Source organism: Phodopus roborovskii, unplaced genomic scaffold, assembly GCF_943737965.1.
Source record: "Phodopus roborovskii unplaced genomic scaffold, PHOROB, whole genome shotgun sequence".
Taxonomy (NCBI): Eukaryota; Metazoa; Chordata; class Mammalia; order Rodentia; family Cricetidae; genus Phodopus; species Phodopus roborovskii.
In genome coordinates, this window is record NW_026125489.1 from 991,382 (window position 1) to 1,016,809 (window position 25,428).

At 51.7% G+C, this 25,428-nt stretch overlaps 1 protein-coding gene across 1 annotated transcript; it reads left to right on the plus strand.

The window, feature by feature from the left end:
* The first annotated feature begins 2,809 nt into the window (after window positions 1-2,809).
* Window positions 2,810-24,643, plus strand: Erbb3 (erb-b2 receptor tyrosine kinase 3). Its single transcript, XM_051176040.1, has 28 exons — window positions 2,810-2,992; window positions 6,166-6,317; window positions 7,031-7,217; window positions 7,801-7,926; window positions 8,499-8,564; window positions 8,694-8,812; window positions 8,920-9,061; window positions 10,941-11,054; window positions 11,141-11,261; window positions 12,656-12,729; window positions 13,089-13,179; window positions 13,593-13,798; window positions 13,999-14,131; window positions 14,778-14,868; window positions 15,039-15,193; window positions 15,972-16,025; window positions 17,732-17,867; window positions 18,673-18,792; window positions 18,935-19,033; window positions 19,187-19,372; window positions 19,482-19,637; window positions 19,850-19,925; window positions 20,124-20,270; window positions 20,376-20,473; window positions 20,562-20,720; window positions 20,856-20,927; window positions 21,559-21,853; window positions 22,024-24,643. Exons 1-28 carry the CDS (start codon window positions 2,911-2,913, stop codon window positions 22,548-22,550), a joined length of 3,984 nt encoding a protein of 1,327 aa, XP_051031997.1. The 5' UTR covers window positions 2,810-2,910; the 3' UTR covers window positions 22,551-24,643.
* The last annotated feature ends 785 nt before the right edge of the window (window positions 24,644-25,428 follow it).

The window sequence follows — 25,428 nt, forward strand, 5'->3', positions numbered from 1 at the left end:
TAGGGTTTCTATTGCTGTGATTACCAAAGGCAAGTTAGAGAGGAAAGAAAGGGTTTATTTGGCTTACACCTTCTATTTCTTCTTCTTTCCTTTTGTTTGTTTTGTTTTTTGGTTTTTTGAAACAGAGTTTCTCTGTGAGCCCTTGGCTGACCTGGAACTCACTCTGTAGACCAGGCTGGCCTTGAACTCACAGACATCCACTTGCCTCTGCTTTCTGAGTGCTGTGACTAAAGTTGTGTGTGCCACCACCGCCTGGCTGGCATTTTCTTAATTGAGATTCCTTCCTCTCAGATGACTTTGGCTTGTGTCAAACTGACATAAAACTATCCAGCACACCCACCAAACGGAGGTGACCGTGTGACAATGTGACAGGCTATTTGATTAGGGGGTAGATGCTAAGGAATCTTAGCATCGTCACCTGGTGGGAGGCACGCCACCACTGCTGTGCTGACTATCAAATCTGAGTTCATGCCTGTAGCGAAGCCATGTTTGTCTACTGAACTACATCCTAGTCCTGAAAAGAGTAATATGGCCAGATGAAGTCTTTGTATATACTACCATAAGAAGCCCTGGGTTGCTGGGCAGTGGTGGCGCACACCTTTAGTCCCAGCACTCGGGAGGCAGAGGCAGGCGGATCTCTGTGAGTTCGAGGCCAGCCTGGTCTACAGAGTGAGTTCCAGGACAGCCGAGGCCACACTGGGAAACCCTGTCTAGGAAAACAAAAAATGAGAGAGAGAGAGGTTCTGGGTCAAACTTTGAGCCCCTCCCTTCCTGTCACCACATAGATTTGGAGAAAATTCACAAGTTTCCATTTCTGAAAAGATGAGGTGACATCCCTAGCTCACATGTTTGTTGTGGGTTTGGAACTGGGTACTGGAAATCGAAGCTGCAGCCTCAAGAATATTAGGCAAACACCAGCCACCCCCTCACCTTCTATTTTGAGATAGTTGTTTCCCTAAGTTGGTCAGGCTGGCTTGACACTTCCGGGCCCCCTGCCTCTGCTGGCCTCCATTAATGGTTGCGCTCTTGCTTTTACTAGTGTAACCGTTATGCGGGACATCTAAGAAAAGCCAAGAGTAGATAGGCCCTTGGGATGAGGGCGAGGGGCGGGGGCAGCTGGAGAGATGGCTCAGTGGTTAGGAGCATTGCTCTTCCAAAGAACCAGAGTTCGACCCCCCCCACCCATGTGGCAGCTCACCCCAGTTCCAGGGGATTCAACCACTTCTCTTCTGCCCTCCATCGGTGCCTAAATTCGTTTGCAGAGACTTGAAGACGTGAAATCCAGCTCCATGTCAAAGTGGAGAGAGATAACCGACTCCACGAAGTCTTCTCCCGGCTTCCACGTGCACATGGCAGCACGCAGCGCTCCCCAACATACACACGGTAATAATAACAAACTAATTTTTAAAAAATGTATCAGCTAGACATGTGGTGCGCGTCTGTACTTGGGAGGTGAAATAGGAAAGGTCATTCTGGGTCTCAGATCAACACCAGCCTCAGTATCATCAAATATTCGAGGACAGCCTGAGCTATATGAGACCCTGTCTCAAAAACAAAACGCAAACAAAAGAAAGGCTTTTAGCTAGTAGCCTTCGCCCAGGGGTAAGGGGCAATAAGTTCTCCAGGCAAGCTCTGGAACGCCAACCTAAGGGTTGGGAAATGCAACGGGCTGGGCACCAGGAGGCGCCCGTCGGACCCGCCGGGGACCTAGCAACCCAGGGTACGCCCGCCACACCACCTCCAGGGCCGGGAGCTGCGCGGTTGGTGGGCGCCCCTCTCCACCGTCCCCTCCGGGTGTGAGCGCCGCGGTGGAAGAGAAGCGGGAACGCACGGACGGACGGCGCGGTCGGTCGTCCCAGCGTGGGCTCGGTCGGAGACAGCTGTTCTCTGCGGCGGCCGTGGGGGGCAGCAGAGGGGACCGCGACAGGTGCGGGAGCCCCTCCCCGGGCAGAAGTGGGAAGGCGGGCTCCGGGTGTGTTCCCAGGCTGGAAACCACCCCCGCCCCCCAAACAAATCCCCCCGAGAGGCCGGGCCGGCGCCGGGTCTGCGGGAGGAAGCGGCCGGAGACAGAGCGATTTCACGCGGCCTCCGGGGCTCGGGTTCCCGGGCCGGATACATGAGTTCTGTGTGGGGCTTTGCGTCCCGGGGAAACTGAGGTGGCATGACGCTAGGCTGAAAAACAACCTCCCACTCAGAAAAAACAGAAATATTCACACTCAGAAAGGGAGGGAGGAAGGAAGGAAGGAAAAAAGAAAGGGAGAAAGGAAGGAAAAAGGAAAGACAGAAAGGAAGGGAAGAAAGAAAGAAAGAAAGGAAGGAAGGAAGAAAGAAAGAAAGAAAGAAAGAAAGAAAGAAAGAAAGAAAGAAAGAAAGAAAGAAAATCCCTCAAGTGATCCAACCGGCTAGGGGAGTTGAGTGATTTGGTTAATGGGCGAGGCCAGCTTTCAGGGGGCTGGGCTTTGGCGCTCTCCCCATCCGCATTCACTACCTTTCCCCGGCCTGGGGACATTTGGATTCTTCATCTCCTCCTGACCATTTCCCGGGGAAATTGCTAGAGTGAGACCCCTCCTTGACCCTCTTGGCCAAGCTGCGGGCTGGCAGGGCGCGCTCTAGGCGGGCGTCCCAGGCTGCAACCATCGGCGACTCCAGCCTCGCACTGGAGGGGGCGCGGCCGTGACTCACACCCCCTTCCCCCTTTCCTCCCTCCCTTCCCTCCCTCCCGCCTTCCCAGACAGACACCCTCCCTTGCCGTCCCGCTCCGGACTCCGACTCCGGCTCCTGTTTGCAGTCTGCAAGCTCCGCTACCACCACCTATCCGCCGGGCTGCCCAGGTGGCTGTCGCTTCGATGTCCTAACCCAGGGGCCCCCGGGCCAGACTCGGCTGGGCTCCCTTCACCCTCCGCTGGAATCATGAGGGCGATTGGGACTCTGCAGGTGCTGGGCTTCCTTCTCAACCTGGCCCGGGGTTCCGAGATGGGCAACTCTCAGGCAGGTAAGCGGCGCGGGGAGCACGAGCAGGCTGGAAGCGGAGAGCGCGACCCGAGCGCGTGCAGACCCTGGGCAAGGGGTTCGGGTTCGGGCGCGCTCAGCGGGGGTGGGGGTGCGACCCCATGTCTACTGGCACCTCCTAGGAGGGGACCGTGTGGCTCGGGTCTCGGAGTGGGCTGGGCAGGGACTGCATTCCTGGATGCCTATCCTTCTCCCCCGGGCGTCGCTGACCCTCTGATGGGTGTTTTTCTGATCAGGTTGATGTGAACAGTAGTTCTGAGAGCCTTGCAGAGAGGGACAGACAGGGACCCTTCTGTAAGCCCGAGGGGCCTTGGCTTGAAGGCTCTGTGTTTGCTGTCCTGGCTCTCTGGTCCCCACCACACCACACCCCAGGTTTCAGCAACCCCCAGTTTCGTTGTTTTGCCGACAGGGCGGAGCTATGTAAGGGTTGAAGTTGTTGTTTTCTGATGTTGGAAAAACAAGAATGGCACCTCCTCTTCCGTGAGTGGGGCTGCCCTGAGAAGGCTAAGATTAACCTGAGGGCCAAGTCCAGGTGACTTCAGGGTGAGAGGCCTCAAGGCTGGCTGGTTGGCTGCCTGCCTGCCTGCCTGCCTGCCTGCCCACAAGATAAGCTGGTCCCCAACTTAACTAGCTTCTCTTTACCGAGACCCAGTCGACTCAGTCAGTTAACACGTTGAGCATCAACTCTGTACTGTCGTCCCATTCCCTGAGCTGGAGGTGTGGGGGGAAGGACAGGTGGCCCTAGTCCTCTCCAGTCTGGGTCACCTCTCCTACCTATTCCGTGAACTCGCTCCCAGACCCAACTTTTGCCCTCCCCCCATTCAGTTTATTGTCTCGCTTCAGACAGAGGCCAGATTGTACTTCTCTATACCTCCTGTCCCATGCCATCTGAGCCCATTCCTCGGGCTGTCTCTGGGACTATGGGCACCTGAAGAGTTCTGGAGTTGGTGTGATTAGAGTCCTCTTGATCTCGATTCACCCCCACCCCGTCCAGCTTGGGGTACAGCCAGGGCCCCTTCCCCAGAGTGGGGGTGGGAGAAACCACCTGTGCCGTCCCCCACAGTTGCTGGGCCTAAATTTAGCCCCTGGGATCTTGAGATGTGAACACTCCCAGCTGGTGGAGGGGGTGGTCTGGAGACTGCAGGGGGAGGTGCCATGGGAGTGCCCGGATCGCTCTTCCATCTGAGGCCCCCCACCCCCGCCCCAACCAGGAACCCAAGGGTCCGGGATTCCCACCGGGCATGGTTGGGTGTCTCTACCCTTTATCTCTGTCCTGCAGCCTCTGGGCATCCGGCCCTGTCTCAAGCCTTGTATAGCCCCTTTGTCCCCTGGTGTGTGTGGCTGGGGCAGTGGAGGGGAGATTTCTGAGGGGCAGCACGTTCTTGCTCTGTCCAACCCCAGCCAGTACTCCCCACCTAAGACAGGCCCCGGTATTGCTAGGTCCCACCAGCAGGCAGTTCTTGCTGCTTCCTTGTGGTGGTCCCCAAGTTGCCTGGCTCCTCCTGGGTAGTTGTTTATACTCCTGTCCTGCCCAGGCCCTTTGCCCCTGTTTGTGAAATGCGGACTTTCCCCTCAGGGTGACACCTGTAAGGCTTCTCAAAGCGTAAGTGCAAGGTGTACAAGGCACTGTGGGCCGATAGGATGGACTGGCCACTTGTGATACCTCTCAATGCGGACTCCAGGGGCAAAGCAATCTATATTTCTGAGCCTGGGGAACTGTGTACATGTTTGTGTGCCAGTCATGAAAGGTGTTACACACACACACACACACACACACACACACACACACACACACACAACTTCCGTATACATAGCCCCTCCCTTATCTGGGAAGGAGGGTTGCCTTAACTTGGAAGAGGGGTGTCCTGCCTGGAAGGGGACAGGGGTGGGGCTGTTTCAGAAATGACTAACGAGTCTTTCACTTCAGCCCAAGGACCCTGGGGTTCCCGGGTGACTCTAGGCTGTTTATGCCTCCTCGCTGGGACTAGCTCACACCCCTTGCATCATGGAGACTGACAGGGAAGGGGATCTTAAAGAAGGGGTCAGACCAGAGGTGTATCTAGCAGGGGGAGCCGGGCTTCTGACGCCTCCCAGTGTTGCGCTCTTACCTGCCTCGGGGAAGGGTGGTGAGAACAGGTGGTTCGTACCCCTCACCCCCACCCTGCCCATATGCTCTTCCACTGTGTAAGAGGGAAGATCCATAGAGCACCAAGGGCCAAGACTTCCAATACCCACTGCCTTCCCTTTTTACAAAGGAAAGTGAAAGCCGGAGCTTGGGAGTGTGCGGACAGGTGACCCTTCTGGGTTCTTCCCTGGAGTGCCTGCCTACCCGGGAGTATTGCCAGGGTTAGAAGTGTGTAACAATCCCGCTAACGGTGAAGCTGGGAAGAAGGCCGCAGAGGGAGTGGAGGTTCTGTTCCATTTCTCTCCAGGGCTGGAGAGATGCTGGCGGAGCTGGAACATGCTGGCATAGGGGAAGGGAAGCCAGAATTCAGGAAAGGGGAGGCCGCCAGCTCCTTATCCAGCTTTGGAGACAAAGCTCCCATTGACCCCCACCCTACTACCAGGGTTTCTCCCTCCAGTGAGGTCACTTGTCTGGGCCCAAAGCTGCGGGGTAAGAGGGGGGTGCTGCTGAGGATGGGATGTCTGGGATGGGGTGCAGCAGCCCCCTCCTCCTGGATAGAATCGCCTCATTGTGGGCTGAACTGTGGCCCTAGGCACTGCCCCCACCCTCTGCCCCCATCCCACCCTCTGCAGACACAATAGGGTCTGTGTGCTAGCCCCAAAGAGATGTTTATTCCAGGGCCTAGAGAGAGGCAGGGTGGGGGCAGAAGTAAGTGCCTTAGTTGAGGAGAGGGCAATCAAAGTTTGATCCCTGCCTAACGCGTCCTTTCTGGGGAGAGGAAAAAGTCCCCTGATGTCTTCCTTCCGTTTTAACCCCTCAGTGCCCAAATTAGTGCCTGAAAGAGGCCCTGTGGGGACCGAGGTGAGGACACATTTCACCTTTCTGTTTGGAACGGCCAGGGGGTCATGAGAAGTGAGGAGACCCCAGCCTGGGAGGCCTAGCTGGCAGGGTTAGAGGCAACTGGATGTAACTGAGGGGGGGGCTTCCATGGAGGGGGCATCTACCTATCTACCCCACCTCCATTTTCACAGTGTGTCCTGGGACTCTGAATGGGCTGAGCGTGACCGGTGACGCCGAGAATCAGTACCAGACGCTGTACAAACTCTATGAGAGGTGTGAGGTGGTGATGGGCAATCTGGAGATTGTTCTCACGGGACACAATGCTGACCTTTCCTTCCTGCGGGTGAGTGTGCAAGCCCCTCCCTCAACCTGTCACCCCTTGGCTGCTCCTACTTCTCCCCCCCCCATAGAAAATGCTTCCCTTTCTCAGGCCACCCCATTCCTGAGACTCAGTAGCTGGCAGGCTCAAACCTGTGTCCTTAGGAAGACAGTGGCGTGCAAGCGTGCGTGCGTGCGTGCGTGTGTCTGGTCCTGTAACCAGGGGTGTCTTGGAAGCTGGTCACAAGAAAGAACAAGTGGTGAACTGTACTGTAAGCCACCCAAGGACCCAGAGGCACCTGGACAAAGGGACTAAGCCAGAACCTTCTTGTTATGAGTGACTCTGGGAAGAAGTAGGAAATGTGGACCCTTGGTCATCTCTGTGGCTTGGCTGTTTGCTCATGAAAGTAGCACAGTGGTGTGACAGCCTATGCCCTACAAACTAGGAGCTAGAAAGACCTCAGAGCTGGGGTTTGAGCAGTGGCGGGCTGCTTGCCGAACACGCTTGAGGGATCAATTCCCTGAGGAAGCTAAGGCTGCTTCATTGAGCCCCGGGTTCAGGACCAGTGAGTTCAGGACTGGAGTCTCAGGGTCATTGTGGCTCAGTGGTAGAGCACTTGACTAACATTAGAATGATAATAATAAAATAAAAAGGGTTAAGAGTTCCTTCCTCGGTGCTTTAAGGGAAAGAGGGGTCCCACGTTGTCCCTTTCACTGACATGACCTGCTCTGTCATAGTGGATCCGAGAAGTGACAGGCTACGTCCTTGTGGCCATGAATGAATTCTCTACGCTACCCTTGCCTAACCTCCGAGTGGTGCGGGGGACCCAGGTCTATGATGGGAAGTTTGCCATCTTTGTCATGTTGAATTACAACACCAACTCCAGCCACGCTCTCCGCCAGCTCCGATTCACCCAGCTTACGGGTTAGTGACCCCTTCTGGTCTTGCCCTCCCAACCTCCCTGCCTCCCAGCACGTCCTTGATGATGACCCAAGATTGCTCACTCTAAGCTCATGTTCTCGGCTACCCACTCCCTTGCTGGTCTGAAGCCCACCGCTCTTTAAGCGGTGGAGGGCCCCAGGAGGGGAGCTGGGGGCATCTGCTCCAGGAAGGAGGGACCTTCCCTGGGATTTTACCTTTGCCCTGGCCAGCTGCAAGAGCTCAGTGGGCTAAACACCACCTGGGCACGCTCTCCGGCGAGCCCCCCCCCCCACTCAGGTAACCCTGGGGGATTGAATGGGGATTGGATCAGGATGCCCTGTTCTTCTTGCCCCGCCCCTCCCCCACTGGCTAAACCGGATCTGAACAGGTGTCTGAAGAGGCAGGAGATTCTTTGGCTCAACTCCTCCTCTGCTAGGGTCAGCCGGTTTTTCCTGAAGCCTGAACCTGATTGGAGCACCTGTGGGCCTGGCCCACGAGCCCCCTGGGCCTGAGTGTCCTTTGGATTGGTGGAGAGGAGTAGTCGCGCGGTGTGGTCTCCAGCCTGTGGCCTTTCTTCCCACCACAGAGATTCTGTCGGGGGGTGTCTATATTGAGAAGAATGACAAACTCTGCTATATGGATACGATCGACTGGAGGGACATCGTGCGGGTTAAGGGTGCCGACATCGCCGTGAAGAACAATGCTAGAAACTGTAAGTGGTGGTGACGGAGACGGCCATGCTTGTCTCAGCAAACCTAAGCGACTTCCTTCCCATCCCAGCTTTCCCAGACACTTACCTCAGGCCCCTTGACCCAAGAGCCTGCCTCCCAGGAGGGAGCAGGCCAGTCTCCTGGAGCCCAAACTAGGGGTGTGGGGAAGATGCCAAAATTGACTGGATGCTAAGCAGGGAGACCAGAACTCTGCTCTAAGCCCTGTGGTTTCTGCCAATATGACATCTCTCTGCTGCCCTGACCTGGTCTACTGCTCTGGTCTACTCAGGCACAGAATCTGTTTGTCTGGGAGGAACCAAGTTCCTGGGATGGCATCTAACCCAGCCCCTCCCCTTCAGCTGCCCAGTGGGTAGTGTGGGGGAGTGGCCCTACCCCTTGTTGACAGGTTCACTTGTGCCCAGCCCTGCTCTCCAAGGGCAGGGAGGGGCACAGCCCAGGGCTCTTGCTTCCTGGGATTGAGGTGTTTGTGTGCTGACATCATACCCTGTCGATTCAAGCAAGCCTTTCCCAGTCAACCCTGATGATGCTCTGTGTTGTGTTGCTTCCCATGCAGGTCCACCCTGTCATGAGGTCTGCAAGGGGCGATGCTGGGGGCCTGGACCAGAAGACTGCCAGATATGTGGGTTTGAATTCCTCCTAAAAACTTAAAGCTCACACCCTCTCATACCCCTGCGCATGCAATCCGGCCTGTGCTCATCCTAACGGTCAGAATTCAGCCCTGACCGGCAGACTTCCTCTCTTTTCCTAGTGACCAAGACCATCTGTGCTCCTCAGTGTAACGGCCATTGCTTTGGGCCCAACCCTAACCAGTGCTGCCATGACGAGTGTGCAGGGGGCTGCTCTGGGCCCCAGGACACAGATTGCTTTGTACGTAATGGTGCTGTGTGCCTGTGCTCTGAGATGGGGGCACAGGCTTTGGGGAGCAGTGGGGGTGTATAGACAGTATAAGTGTTAGGAATCTTTTTCTTCCTTAGGCCTGCCGTCACTTCAATGACAGTGGAGCCTGTGTGCCCCGGTGTCCACAGCCCCTCGTGTACAACAAGCTGACGTTCCAGCTTGAACCCAACCCCCATACCAAGTATCAGTATGGAGGGGTCTGTGTGGCCAGCTGTCCCCGTAAGTGTTTGAGGGGAAGGGATAGTGGACCCAAGATTCGAGAGAAACGTTTGGGATGCAGAACATATTAAGTTCGGTGTTAACTCGGGGACCTAGATCTGATAGCGTGGCCTCAACCAGTGAGTGAGTTCTGTGTCACTGCTCCAGACCGAAAAGTTTCTGCACCCCGATAAACCTCTCCACTGATGCAGCAATCCAAATCTGACCAAATCAAACTGAATTAGAAAAGGCCCACATTTAAAGGATATAGTGCTCCCTGGTGGCCTTCCAGTTCCCCTGAGAGGAGACAGGAAAACCACCAGTCTGGTTTCTGGGGGACAGTTTAAATACCCTGGGGGAATAGCATCTCTGTGGGGCAGGCTTTCTGAGATGCAGCAGGGTTTGGAGGGAGATGGGGGGAGGGGGCTTGGATGGAACTCCACCATAACATCCCAGACTCTTTGGGTATGGATGCCAGGGGCTGGGGTGGTTTCCTCCTTAACGCTGACTGCTTTCCCTAGACTTCTAGCTGTGGCCATTTGGAACAACAGAGGGCAAAGGGGACTGTGAATGCAGCTTAGTTGACAGAGTGCTTGCCTAGTACACACAGAGTTTTGCGCTTGAGAACTGCAATGCCGTGAACTGGGAGAAATAGTGTGCTGTGTGCCCAGCACTCTGGGGTAGAGATGGGGGCCAGGGATGATCAGATCCTAGTAGCCTACAATTCTAGTTCTAGGGGATCTGATATCTTCTGGACCCCTTGAGTGCCAGGCACAAGTGTGACATGCATATGTACCTACAGGCATTCATATACACACGCAAAATAAATAGGAGACTGCAGAGTGGGCTCAGTGGTTAAGAGCACTGGCTGCTCTTCCAAAAGACCTGAGTTTGAGTCCTGGCACCTGTACAGGGGTATCTGATGCCTCTGACCTTCAAGGGCTCCTGTACACACACAGACAGATGCACATACACATAATTAAGCAGAACAAAAATATTTTTTGTTTTTGTTTTTTGAAACAGGGTTTCTCTGTGTAGCTTTGACTGTCCTGGAACTCACTCTGTAGACCAGGCTGGTCTGAAACTCACAGAGATCCACCTGCCTCTGCTGCCCAAGTGCTGGGATTAAAGGTGTGTGCCACCACTGCCAGGCCCAAAAATGAATCTTAAGACATTCTAAAAAAGGGTTTGAGGGGGCTGGAGAGATGGCTCAGAGGTTGAAAGCAGTGGCTGCTCTTCCAGAGGCCCTGAGTTCAATTCCCAGCAGCCACATGGTGGTTCACAACCATCTGTAATGACATCTGGTGACTTCTTCCGGCCTGTAGGTGTACATGCAGCAGAACACCGTATATATAATAAATAAATAAATCTTTTTTTAAAAAAGGAGTTTGAGGCCATCTTTTTAAAAAAATCTATTTACTTATGTACTTTATGTATATGGGTGTTTTGTCATATGTACATTTGCACACCAGAAGAGGATTTCTGGGACTCAGGTGGCTGTGAGCTACCATGTGGGTGCTGTTAACCCAATGAGCCATCCCTCCAGCCCCTAGGGGGCATCTTAAAAACAAAGAGGTACCTCATTTACAGGACGGACAGACCTGACAAACCCTAGGTTGTATGTGGAGCGAATGTAGTGCAGGGTAGGGCGGGGTGAGGGTGAGAAGGTCTTAGAAGTTGACAGTATGCAGGGTGTCGGTGGCGCACGCCTTTGATCCCCGCACTCGGGAGGCAGAGGCAGGCGGATCTCTGAGTTTGAGGCCAGCGTGGTCTACAGAGCGAGTTCCAGGACAGGCTCCAAAGCCACAGAGAAACCCTGTCTCCAAAGACCAAAGGGGAAAGAAAACAATAAAAAGAAAGCAGTTGACAGGGTATCTAATGGTGATCTCCGCTTTCCTAGATAACTTTGTGGTGGATCAGACATCTTGTGTCAGGGCTTGCCCTCCTGACAAGATGGAAGTAGATAAAAATGGACTCAAGATATGTGAGCCTTGTGGAGGGTTGTGCCCGAAAGGTGAGCCGGAAGCAGTGAAAAATTACACCCAGCCTTTTCCCTGAGGTCACCCAGGACCCAGCACTGAGACTCTTTTGTGTTTGCAGCCTGTGAGGGGACAGGCTCTGGGAGCCGCTACCAGACTGTGGACTCCAGCAACATTGATGGGTTTGTGAACTGCACCAAGATCCTGGGCAATCTGGACTTCCTTATCACTGGCCTCAACGGGTAAGAGACTGCTGCCCCGCCCTAAGCTCCGTCCCCATCCTCCTCCCTTTCAGTGGCTTAATCCCTCCATACGGCTGAGTAGAGATGTAAGGCATAAAGTCTTAGGAGCCACAAAGGACCTGAGGATGCATAACTCCACCTTCCACCTGGAGCTTGCATCCCTCAGGCCATCCCTAAGCAACACAGTATCACCCTGAGGAATGATATGGTACACAGACAGTGGAGGCCAGTGTGTAGACCAGCTAAAGTTTTCTAGAAGTTCTTCCTTAAATTTAAGTAAGAGGAAGCTGGAGAGACAACAGGTCACAGAGACAGGTTTACAGCTATCTATGCCTCTAGCCTTAGCGAAAACAATTGTCTATTTTTCGTTTTTTTACATTTATTTATTTTGGAGACTGGGTTTCTCTGTGTAGCCCTGGCTGTCCTGGCACTCGCTCTGTAGACCAGGCTGGCCTTGAACTCAGAGATCCACCTGCCTCTGCCTCCCACATGCTGGGACTAAAGGTGTGCGCCACCACTGCCCAGACACTTTATTTTATGTGTATGAGTATTTTGTTTACATATGTGTCTCTGTAGCATGCGTGTACCTGGTGCTCACAGAGCTCTGAAGAGGACGTTGAGTCCCCTGGAATTGGAGTTAAAGATGAGCCATTATGTGGTTGCTAAGACCAAACCCAGACCTTCTACAAGAGCAGCTACAGTTTCTCTGTGTAGCCCTGGCTGTCCTAGAACTCTATCTGCAGGTCTCAAACTCAGAGATCCTGACTGTGCCTTCTGAGTGCTGGGATTAAAGATGAGCACCATCATGTTTTTTGTTTGTTTTGAGCCCCTTTTTTTTTTTTTTTTTTTGAGACAGGGTTTCTCTGTGTAGCCCTGGCTGTCCTGGAACTCACTCTGTAGACCAGGATGGTCTTGAACTCACAGAGATCTGCCTGCCTCTGCCTCCCGACTGCTGGGATTAAAGGTGTGCGCCACCACTGACCAGGCTCGTTTTGAGCATTTTTTAAAAAACCATTTCTCTCTTTTCCTCCCTATACACACAGTTTTGTTTTGTTTTGTTTCCAATGAGATAAGGTCTCCATATGTAACCCAGTTTGGCCTTTGACCTTGCCACCCCTGTTCAGCCTAAGTTTTAGTGCTGATATTATAGGCGTGTGGTTTCACCTTTGTCCTAGTGTGTTTATTCTTTTATGCTGTGTGGGTGTTTTGCCTGCACGTATGTCTGTGCATCGTTTTCATGCAGTGCCCGAGTTGACCAGAAGAGGGCAGGTAGACGGTTGTGAGCAGCCCTGCGCCATTTCTTTTCTTTTTGGCATGAGATGCTCTGGCTGCATGTGTTTATAACCATGGAGTCACACCTCTACTTTGCTGAGAAGTTTTCACTGTTCCCCCAGAGATCCCTGGCACAAGATCCCTGCTCTGGACCCAGAGAAGCTCAATGTCTTCAGGACGGTGCGGGAGATCACAGGTGAGGAAGAGAGGCTTATTTTGCTGGAAGGAGCCGATGACCCACCATCGCACATCCCAGTTAAACCATTTAAGAAAAGTCACATTCTGCCGGGCAGAGGTAGAGCAGGCCTTTAATCCCAGCCTTTGGGAGGAGGAGGCAGGCGGATCTCAGTGAGTTCGAGGCCAGCCTGGGATACAGAGTGAGTTGCAGAACAGCCAGGGCTACACAGAGAAACTCTGTCTCAAAAACCAAACAAACAAACAAGTAAAATAAATAAGAGAGAGAGAGAGATCACACAGAGAACCTGAGTCAGGGAAAAGACACCACCCCCCACCCCCCCACCCCCCGGGCTTATGTGCCTCTCTCCAACCCTTCAGGATACCTAAACATCCAGTCCTGGCCTCCTCACATGCACAACTTCAGTGTTTTTTCCAACCTGACCACCATCGGGGGCAGAGCCCTCTACAAGTGAGTAAGGGGTGGGGATGGTGTCGTCTCTTTCCAGACATCAAATGGGCGTCTTATTATGACACAGGGTGCACTTCCCGGCCAACAGGCCCCAATAGTCTGCTAACACCAGGGGGCAAAGGCCAACAGGGAGGGGGAGGCCCAATTGTGGTGTTGTAAACTTCACATTGGGGAGACTGACCCAGGAGGATCACAGCAAGTTCAAGACCAGCTTGGGCCACACCGTGAGTTCAAGCCCTGCCTCAGAGATGTAGTTAAGACCGGTCTCAGAAAGCTGTCCCTCCAAAAGAGGGACTCCCTCCCCATGGTTCTAACTTAACCTGGAGCAAATGTGTTGAGTGGAAATAAATCCCGTGCGTATCTATATTTCCCCTTATAGTCAGTCTGCCTTCTAACTCTGCCTCTTATTCCAGCCGGGGCTTCTCCTTGTTGATCATGAAGAACCTGAATGTCACATCACTGGGCCTCCGGTCCCTGAAGGAAATAAGTGCTGGGCGTGTCTACATAAGTGCCAATCAGCAGCTCTGCTACCACCACTCTCTGAACTGGACGAGACTGCTTCGGGGGCCTTCAGAAGACAGGCTTGACATCAAGTATAATCGGCCTGCGAGGGAATGTGGTGAGAGGGAGGGGCCTGCCAGGGGTGGGAATCGGGGGTCGGGGAGGGAGGAGGGTTAGGGGCAGTGTGACCCCCGAAGTGCGAGTAGGCTTGAGGAATGGAGCTGGTGAGGAAGTGGGTGTGAGGGTCGAGGCAACAGAGGGAGGCTTCCTGGGAGTCCTGGGTCTCTTCCTAACGGTGTCTGTGTCTGTGTCTTCCAGAGGCAGAGGGTAAAGTGTGTGACCCATTGTGCTCCTCTGGAGGGTGCTGGGGCCCAGGCCCTGGTCAATGCTTGTCTTGTCGGAACTACAGCCGCGAAGGTGTCTGTGTGACTCACTGCAACTTCCTGAAAGGGTACAGTGCGGAGAAGGCCTGGGGGTGGGTGGAGTGGTCCAGGTGCTAATGATCTTTAGGCTATGAATGATTCTACCCGCTCTTCCTCTCCCCCCTCCCTGCCCCTGCTCCTCCCACCCCCCACTCACTGTGTAGCCCAGACTGGCCTTAAATCCTTCTGTCTAAACCTTCCAAATGCTGGGATTACAGCTATGAGCCACCATGTCTGGCTTGAGCGAGGGAGTGGGGGCTGGGAGAGACAGACAGACAGACAGACAGACAGGACCTCATAGTCCTGGCCTGGAACTTGCTATGCAGACCAGACAGGACTCGGAGATCTTCCTGCTTCTGCTTCCGGAGCACTGAGATTAAAGGTGTATGCTACCACATCTGGTCTTCTGTTGCTCTCTTGTTTGCTTGCTTCCCTGCTTGCTTTTGTTTTACACAGGATCTCACTCTATAATCCAGGCAGGCCTTAAACTCATGGAAGTCTTCCTGCCTTAGCCTCCAAAGGCTAGGATTAGAGACGTGAGCCACCACCCCTGGCTCTGTCGGAGGCTCTCTGCTTGTGTTTTGGTGGGCATGAATTAGAAGGCCTGCGCTACAGAATAGGGTCATGAAGGGCAGAACTTTGGAAGTGACCCCCTCTCTGTGTCCCCCACTGCAGGGAGCCTCGGGAGTTTGCTCATGAGGGTGAATGTTTCTCCTGCCACCCAGAATGCCTACCCATGGAGGGCATCAGCACATGCAATGGCTCGGTACAGTAGCAACCCTGGGATCTGTGAGGGAGATGGGGAATGTCTAGGGAACCATATGGCTGAATTTCCAGGGAAGCTGGAGAACCCTGGAATTTGTGCATGGAGGACCGTTATGTGGGAGGCTGGGATTAACACTGAGACCCCATTCTTGATGACCCTCTTCCACTCAGGGCTCTGAGGCCTGTGCTCAGTGTTCCCATTTCCGTGATGGGCCCCACTGTGTGAACAGCTGCCCCCATGGGATCCTGGGTGCCAAGGGTCCCATCTACAAGTACCCAGATGCTCAGAATGAATGTCGGCCCTGTCATGAGAACTGCACGCAGGGGTGAGTGAGGGCAGAGAGGAGGGGCTCTGGGGGAGAGTAGGGTCATGGAGGGAGAAGCAAGAGAGGTTTGGCTACTTAAGACTCACTTCCAGGGCTGGAGGGGTGGCTCAGTAGTTAAGAAGGCTAGCTACTGAGTGCAGTTCCCAACAACCACATGATGGCTCACAGCCACCTAGAGTGAGATCTGGTGCCCTCTTCTGGCCAGCAGGCATATATGTAGGCAAAGCACTGTAAACGTAATAAATAAATCTTCAAAAAAAAAAAAAAAAAAAAAAAAAGACTTCCAGCTACAGAGTGAAGGGCTGGAGGAAGAGAAACAAACCCACAACAGGAAAGCAGAGCTCGGGGTTTAATTCAGGAAAGGCTCATAGTGAGCGCCAGAGATGGAGGATGGAGGGTGGGAGTGGGGTGCCGTCTGTTTGGGGGTGAGGTTGGGTTCCAGGACAGGTTTGTTCTGAGACAAGCTTTTATATGTGGAAGGAGGGCTCTTGGACCTGAGTCTTTTTTTTTTTTTTTTAAATTACTTTATAGGAGTTGCATGTAAAAAAAAAAATATTTATTGTGTATATGGGGACAGTGTGTGTGTGTGTGTGTGCTATGGTATGTGTAGATCAAATGACAACTTGAGGAAGTTAATTCTCTCCTTCCCTTATATGGTTCCCAGGGATCAAACTCAGGTCCTCGGGCTTGGCAGCAGGGGCCTTTACTGCTGAGCTAGCTGTCTTGTTGGCCCAAGCCTCTATTGTCTGCTTACTAAGAAGGTGATTTTCTTTCCTAGGTGTAAGGGACCAGAACTACAAGACTGTTTAGGCCAGACAGAGGCATTAATGAGGTAAGATGGTAAGATGAGCTTGGAGATTGTGGAACCCAGGAATATTTGGGAGAAAGGTTGGGGGAAGATGCATTCTGCCTTTTTTTAAAAGCTGGAATTAAAGTATATGCCACCACTGCCTGGCTCATACCGCCTTTTAAAAAATATTATGTGTGTGGTTTTACCTGCATGTATGTCTTTGAATGATTTGTTTGCCTGGTCTCCTTGGATGCTTATGAGCCATCATGTAGGTGTTGGGACTCGAACTCAGGTCCCTCACAAGGGCAGCTCTTAAACACTGAGCCTTTCTCTAGTGTACCATTCTGCCCTTCTTTTAAAATTTATTATATGTATATGTTTTAAGATTTATGTATTTATGTTTAAAGTGTTCTGCCTGCATGTATCCCTGCTAGCCAGAAGAGGGCGCCAGATCCCATTACAGATGGCTGTGAGCCACCATGTGGTTTCTGGGAATTGAACTCAGGACCTCTAGAAGAGCAGCCAGTGATCTTAACCTCTGGGCTCTCTCCAGCCGCTGTGTTTTATAGTTTTTGTCTATTTTGCTTTTGTGACAGACAGGGTATCACTATACAGCCCTGACTGGCACAAAACTTGTTATGTGGACCAGACAGGCCTATAACTCACAGACATCCACCTGGGATTAAAGGTGTGTATCGCTACACCTACGTTTTAAAAAAGTTATTTTTTTATATGTGTGAGTAATGCCTGAGTGTGTCTGTGGACCACATGGGCCTGGTGCTCAAGGAAGCCAGCCGGGAGCATTGGAGTCCTCTGGATCTGGAGTTATGGATGGTTATGAGCCATGATGTGGGTTCTGGGAACCAAGCCTGGGTCCTATGTAAGAGCTCCTAATGGATGAGCCACCTCTCCAGTCCCCCCCCCCCCACACAATAAAGACTTATTTCATTTATTTATTTGGTTGTTTTGGGACAGGGTTTTTCTGTAGCTTTGGGGCCTGTCCTGGAACTCACTGTGTAGACCAGGCTGGACTTGAACTCACAGACATCCGCCTGCCTTTGCCTCCTAAGTGTGGATCTAGAGGCGTGAGCCATAGCCACCACCACCCCGCTCAACTTATTTTTAATTGCACGTATTTGTGTGGATATGTGCACTTGAGTGCAAATACACTCAGAAGAGGGTGTCAGATCCCCTGGAACTGGAGTTAAAGGTGGTTGGGAACCACCACTGGGATGTTGGGAATTGAACCCAGGTCCTCTGCAAGATCAGCCAGTGCTTTTAACTACTGAGCCACCTCCCCACCACCTTTGAAATTATATTTGTTAGTTATTCTTTGGAAGTTTGGTACATTATATAATGTATTTTGATCATACAAATCCACCATTATCTCCTGCCAGACCCCTCCCCCCCCCAGTGCCCTTAGCCTGTCCCTTTCCTGATTCCCTGTCCTTTTAATTATCGCTGTCAATAATACCGAGTCTATCATGCACGTGGGTGTGGACCCATCCAGCGGGGTCATTCTTTCCTTGATATATGTAGTCACTGGGCTCAAGAATCATGACTTCCGCCATCCCCTTCCTAAAACTAACCCACACTACCTTTGAAGGGGGATGTCTCATATTTAGGTTGACTCCTTCACTGCTCACAGATATTTGTGGAGGTGAATGCTAACTCAGATCTATACAATAGAAATGGCATTTGTGAAGCTGCTGTAAACCCAGGATGCTGGCCTTTTCTATATCTCACAGCAAAACCCATCTGGCAATGGCTGGGATGGTCGGACTGCCTGTGGCTCTTCTGATTCTGGGAGGCTCCTTTCTCTATTGGCGTGGACGCCGGATTCAGAATAAAAGGGCAATGAGGCGCTACTTGGAACGGGGTGAGGTGTGTATTAGCTTGGCTTTGGGGGACACCCTTACAGGCTGCTCCTGGGGATAAGTGGTAGGATGGGGGATGGGGGCTACTCCTCTTCTCTTGCCCTGGAATACAGTCCCTTTCTTCAAGAGGACAGTGTAGAGTTTTGGATACAGCTCAGAATGCTTGCTTAACATGTGAGAAGAAGACCTGCTGAATCCCAGAAACACACATGTGCATATGTGTACACACCAGTCCACACCAGAAGTGTGAACATATATTCTCACCTTGCTCTTGGTGTTTACCATGACTCTGAAGAAACTGTGTCCCTTCTCTGTGCCTCAGCTTATGTAACTTAGGTATAAATAACATTCATTGTTTGTATCTGGTGGGTAGATATAAGAGCCGATGGGTAGAGTGCTGGGCGAGAGCTTTGAAAAGCTCGCCAGACCATTTTGGTACATGGCGATAACTCCAGCACTGAGGCAAGACTAGCAAGTCTACCTACACAGCAAGCTCTCATCGTGAGGGGAGAGAGGGATAGAACCAGCCTTGTGTGGGAGGTCTTCAAGGTGGAGTATGACGGTGTCTCCTCCCCTTGTGTTGCTCAGAGGGAAACCAAGCCTCTGGGCCGTTCTCGTCAGCACAGCTTCCTCAGTCCTGTTCCTAGAAGGGCCTGTTCCTCAGTGAAACTACATAGCTATCCAGGACTAAAGGCTGGCTCTTGCTGCCCTCAGCTCCAGGCTCTGCTGCCCTTAGCATCCGCCTGTGGGGAGCAGGTGGGGCTGGGCCTGTGTGATTCGCCTTTCTGAGCTTCTTCCTATTTGCTCCTCAGAGCATTGAGCCTCTGGACCCCAGCGAGAAGGCAAACAAAGTCTTGGCCAGAATCTTCAAAGAGACAGAGCTGAGGAAGCTTAAAGTGCTGGGCTCTGGTGTGTTTGGAACTGTACACAAGGTGAGTGACTCACGGAAGTCTGGAGAGGTGGGAAGATGGCAGGAAAATAGGAGGATGATTTTGGCGAAAGATTTGACATGAAAATAATGACTTTTTTTTTTTTTTTTTTTTTTTTTTTTTATGTCCACCCCAAACTTTCCAGGGGGTTTGGATCCCTGAGGGTGAATCCATCAAGATTCCAGTCTGCATTAAAGTCATCGAGGACAAGAGTGGACGGCAAAGTTTTCAGTCTGTGACTGACGTAAGTAGAGAGAGGCAATTCCCAATGTGCTGGCAGACAGTGTGTGAGGTTCATGGTAGGCATGCTGTGCTGGGGTGTTGTTAGAGGGATGTGTGGAATGGGTGGATTGGGTGTTTTCGTGGACCTGTTACTAATATCTCCTACGTTTTGCAGCACATGCTAGCCATTGGTAGCCTAGACCACGCCCATATTGTACGTCTCCTGGGACTGTGCCCAGGATCATCTCTGCAGCTTGTCACTCAGTACTTGCCCCTGGGCTCCCTCCTTGATTATGTGAGGCAGCACCGTGGGGCATTGGGACCACAGCTGCTGCTCAACTGGGGAGTACAAATCGCCAAGGTGAGAGGGGTCTGGAGGAGGCCTGTGACAGCAGCCGTTTGGCTGGGGTCTGGGCAGCCCCTGTTGCTCAGTGAGTGCTCCCCAGCCCTGAGACCGCCCCCTCCTTTAGGGTATGTATTACCTTGAGGAACACAGCATGGTGCACAGGGACCTCGCCCTCCGGAATGTGCTGCTCAAGTCTCCTAGTCAGGTCCAGGTGGCAGATTTTGGTGTGGCTGACCTTCTGCCACCAGAAGACAAGCAGTTACTACACAGTGAGGCCAAGGTAAGGTGACGGGGGTGGGGTGGCCGGGTGGGGCAAGCATGGAATGTGAGGACTCTGTGAGATGTGTAGGTGAGCCATGGTCAGCCTGGGGAGAGGGCGCTGACTGTACAAACTTTACGTTCAGAAAACAAACGATGATAGAGAGCTTGAAGTTTAAAGACTACTGAAATTTGTGAACATTAACTGATAGCAACTTTATCTTTCATCTTCAGACTCCAATTAAGTGGATGGCCCTGGAATGTATCCACTTTGGGAAATACACACACCAGAGTGATGTCTGGAGTTACGGTGAGCCTATCTGGCTGCCCTGCAAGTCATCACCAGCCCAAGTCCCCCCCTAGCTTTTGTGTCCCCTCTTCTTAGGAACTCTCGGCCTGACTAATAATTTCTGGTCCTTGCATTAAAGCAAAGCCTACCTTCCCTTACTGTCTTTGAATAGCCGGGGTCTATTTTTCATACTTGCTTGTTGATCTCTTCCTATACCAGGTGTCACAGTTTGGGAGCTGATGACTTTCGGGGCGGAGCCCTATGCCGGGCTGAGGCTGGCTGAGGTACCAGACCTGCTAGAGAAAGGAGAGCGCTTAGCGCAGCCCCAGATCTGCACCATTGATGTCTACATGGTCATGGTCAAGTGTGAGTTGTTGGCTGACCCCTGCCTTTTCTAACTCACTAACTTCCTTTCTCCTCCATCCATGGCTGTCTTCTCTTCTGGCGCTGACCCCTCCATCTCATCCCCAGGCTGGATGATTGATGAGAATATCCGCCCGACCTTTAAAGAACTAGCTAATGAGTTCACCAGGATGGCCCGGGACCCACCTCGGTATCTGGTTATAAAGGTGAGTAGGGGCTACAGGTGTCAGGTCCTTAGAGGACAGGAGACCTGGTTGGAACGAGAGTCCACCTAATGGTTGTCCGCCCCTGTAGAGAGAGAGTGGACCTGGGCCAGAGCCCTCTGCCCTGACAAACAAGGAGCTGGAAGAAGTAGACCTGGACCTGGACCTGGAGGCGGAGGAGGACAGCCTGGCGACCACACTGGGCTCTGCCCTCAGCTTACCGGTGGGAACGCTTACCCGGCCGCGTGGGGTAGGATACCTTCCGACCGCACAGGATTCTGCCCCATGAGCCCTCATGAGACCACTTGGAATCACCACTCATTGGCCTCCATGCTAATAGATTTCTTCCTTCGTTTTAACCCTGGCCTTTCCTTTCTCATCCTAGAGCCAGAGTCTTTTAAGCCCCTCCTCTGGATACATGCCCATGAACCAGAGTAATCTGGGGGATGAATGTCTGGTAAGTCTGTCTGCTGCCAGAGGCTGGGGTGGCAGAGTCTTATAGACTTGGAAGTGTTGGCTGAAATGTGGAGGGAGATGCTTCAAATCTTGAAGATTTTTTATTTAAATTTGAAACAAATTTGTCTTACATGTCAGTCCCAGTTCCCTCACGCTCCCGTCCTCCCCTGTCCCTCCCCACCAACCCATCCCATCCCTTTTCTGCTCCCCAGGGAGGGTGAGGCCTTCCATGGGAGATCTTCAAAGTCTGTCATGTCATTTCGAGCAGGGCCTAGGCCCTCCCACATGTGTCCAGGCTGAGAGAGCATCCCTCTGTGTGGAATGGGCTCCCAAAGTCCATTACTGCACTAGGGATAAATACTGATCCTCTACCAGAGGCCCCATAGACTGCCCAGTCCTCCTGAGACCCACGTGCAGGGGGTCTGGGTCGGTCCTGTGCTGGTTCCCCAGCTGTCAGACTGGGGTTCCTGGGCTCTCCCTTGTTCAGGTCAGCAGGTTTCTCCAGCCTGGTCTTGACCCCTAATCTTGAAGGTTTACTCAACACCCTGCAATAGAGAAGGCTTTGAGCAACCACACCTCCTGCTAAATCTGTTTAACTCTCCTTGTACTGTCTCCTGTTATTTCCCCCTTAGGATTCTGCAGTTCTGGGGGACAGTGAACAGTGCCCCCGTCCCATCTCTCTGCATCCAATTCCACGGGGACGCCTGGCCTCAGAGTCATCTGAGGGCCACGTGACAGGCTCTGAGGCTGAACTCCAAGAGAAAGTGTCGGTGTGTAGAAGCCGAAGCCGAAGCCCTCGGCCACGTGGAGACAGCGCCTACCATTCACAGCGACACAGCCTGCTTACCCCTGTCACCCCGCTCTCCCCACCAGGGTTAGAGGAAGAGGATGTCAATGGCTATGTCATGCCAGATACACACCTCAAAGGTACCTGGCTCTTTCTCCGGCTTTGTCCTCAAATCTCCTAATCTTTTTCTCCAAGCTCCCTTATCTTTCATAGTCTCTGATGCCTCCTAGTCATTTGTTTTCTAGCTCACACCCACTCCTGGTTATTTCTCTGAATTTCTATACATACTTGCCATTTTTCTCCCCCGCAGGTGCATCCTCCTCCCGGGAAGGTACCCTGTCTTCGGTAGGTCTCAGCTCTGTGCTGGGTACCGAAGAAGAAGATGAAGATGAGGAATATGAATACATGAACCGGAAGAGAAGGAGCAGTCCACCTCGGCCCCCTAGGCCTGGTTCCCTTGAAGAGCTGGGTTACGAGTACATGGATTTGGGCTCAGACCTCAGTGCCTCTCTGGGCAGTACACAGAGTTGCCCACTACATCCTGTGGCCATCGTGCCCTCTGCTGGCACAACTCCAGATGAGGACTATGAATATATGAACCGCAGACGCGGTGTAGGTGGTGGCGGGGGCGATTATGCAGCCATGGGGTCCTGCCCTGCAGCTGAACAAGGGTATGAAGAGATGCGAGCTTTCCAGGGGCCTGGACATCATGCCCCCCATGTTCGTTATGCCCGCCTCAAAACTCTGCGTAGTTTAGAAGCCACTGACTCTGCCTTTGACAACCCTGATTACTGGCATAGCCGGCTTTTCCCCAAGGCGAATGCCCAGAGAACTTAACCTCTGCTTCTTGAGACTCTCGGGGAGCATTTGTTGGCAGCTAGTGCCTCTTGAGGGTACTCCTTCCTCATCCCTCTCGCTCAGGTCCCACCCCCATTTCTCCAGTCCTAGACAATGCCATTTGGTCTTTGGAGACCTGTAAACATATCCTCACAATTTTTTTTTTTTTTTGTGGTATGTAGCCAGCTGTGCACTTTCTTCTCTTCCCCCAACCCAGGAGAAGAGGTTTTTCCTTCTCTTTCCCAGTCCTCATCCCTCAGCTTCCTCGGGGAAACTCCCGGGAGATAAGAAGGATTACTCTCTAAGCCCCTTTCTCTCCGGCTCTTACTTGTTAGGATTGGACTTTGCCTTTGTTTCCCATCAGACTGTCCTAAGGAAGAGGAGATGAAGTAGATCTGGTGGAGGAAAGGAAAATCTTGGCTCATGAGACTCTTAATCCCATGGAAAGATTGAGAAGCTTAAAACGTGTGGAGAAAAAGTTAGGTGTAGGTACCAATAATTTAACATTTACTGAGCCACGCATCATCAAGCTGAACTCTGCATGCATTATCTCACTTAGGTAGAGCTGATCCCATTTTTACCAATACAAAAGTCCCCCTGAGTCTTCCGGGGTAGCCAATGGGTCCCTGAGTCTGTGGATAGTATCGAATCCTGTAGTTTTTGTTTGTTTGGTTTTTCATTTTTTCTAGACAGGGTTGTCCTGGCTGACCTGGAACTTGATCTGTAAAGCAGGCTGGCCTTGAGTTCAGAAATCCCCCCTGCCTCTGCTTCCTGAATGCTGGGACTAAAGGTGAGCATCACCATCACTTAGCCTTTAGTTCTTTAAAAAAATTTTTTTTAGTTGGTTTACAAAACTGAATGCTATAGCTTAGTGCCTTTTTCCATCTTACCTAAGAATCTATCATTCATTATGGTGGTATTATTTTTTTAGTTTGAAGTGCCACAGCAAAAGTAGTACTAGTTTGTCTATCTTCATAATTTCATGGATTTATTATAGATCTTACCATATGACTTTCCCTCTACATGAAGTCAAGAACTTTCTTTCACCTTTTCTCAAACAAACAAACAAAACACTTCTCTCTGGCATATCTGAATTGCCACATCGCTACTCTTGCATTCTGGGCCCAGGGTATTTGAACATAAGAACTGTGATACCGATGTTGGTCAGTCTAATAACAGGTGGGTTATGAAGTGACTAAGGTTATTTTGTATGGATGCACTATGCAAAGAGATGATTCGTCTACCAGATACAATCAAAAAGGATGGTTCTAGTTTCATCATGCTACTCAGAATGGTTTGCAATTTAAACTTTAGGGACTATTTATTTCAGGAATTTGTCATTCAATATTTTCAGGTTGTAGTTGACGATGGGTTATTAAAACTGTGGACAGCAAAACCTCAGATAAGGGGGGACTGAGCCTTGAAGAAATTTAAGCAGCAGGTCTAGGATTCAAAATCTTCCCAATTTCATTGCCTGTACTTTTACTATAAGACGTCAAGGAGTACCTATGTCAAACCCTTGTAAGGTGTGTGTGTGTGTGTGTGTGTGTGTGTGTGTGTGTGAGAGAGAGAGAGAGAGAGAGAGAGAGAGAGAGAGAGAGAGAAACAGGGTCTCAGCTTTGCAGACTAGCCTGGAACTATGTAGCCCCAGGATGATGGCCTTGAACTCAATTCACAACAATCCTGTCTCAGCCTCCCAAAGGCTATGCCTACAATGTGAATTGCCAGGCTCCTTGTTTGCGCACTGAATCAAGCAGATGGCAGCGGCCACATTTCCCTCCAGCACTCAGGCTTCTCATCCCAGGAAGTTGTGAAGACAACACACAAGCACAAATAAGTGGACATTTTCGTGTGAGCCATAGCCCACACACATTGTGGATAATATGCACTCCTTACAGCCAATTCACTTACAGCCAAGACCGGTATTTAGGAACTATTCTTAACCTGTAAGGAGAAACTTCTCGTGGGATAGAAAGAGGATCCATCTTCAGACCTCAGTTTTCCTGGATGGGAACTGAGGGAAAACGTCTTCCTGTATCATTAAAGTTTTTTGTTTTGTTTTTATACGTGTCGGAATAAAGATGCCAAAGTATCGTTTGGATTCTTGTCAACTGAAGAATACATGAGGCCACCCTTTCCTTTGCTTCTTAGCAGTTGGTGGCTTCCTCTGCTCCAGATATCCCCAAACTTTTACTTAAACGTTTCTAAGATTTTATTTTTAATTAGATATGTGAGGGCTGGAAATGGTGAGGGCAAGTGCCAAGTTGTAAGCTGCTTGGCACCGGTGCTGCGAACTCCCTTCACAGGAATACCAGGTTACAACTGCTAAGCCATTTCTCCAGACCCTTTCTAGTCCTTTTTATTAACCAGTTTTACTGGGAATCGCTACAACATAGCACGTGTAAACAAGAACAGCCAAAGCGCTTGCTTGGGAAAAGGTAAAAGCCCCAAAGCCGTGTTTTCGTTTTGTCTTCCTACACAGGTGGAAAGCTGAAAATCTGAAATGATTCAGAACTCATTCTCTTGAGAGTGACTAAATACCTCCTAAACATTGTCCTTAGATGCCCCCATCAAAACCTACCGCTGGAACAATCGTGCCATTTTACTTCTAGTACAGTAGCAAGTCTGGCCTTACTATATTAGCAGGCCATGGTAAATGAATAATCTCTCGGACTGTCTAGTTAGTGCGTCCAGTTAGTCCCTCGCTCCCGGCACCGCCTCCGCTCAGCCTCTTCCTGTTCTCCCGGCAGAGGCGGAGGACTGGACCAGCCAGGCCGGTCGAGCTTGCCTACCCGGGAATCCAAGGCTACCCGCACAGGATAACCGCCCTTGGCGTACCAACAGTGACCCTGGCCCTGCAGCCCCACCCTGCCCCACC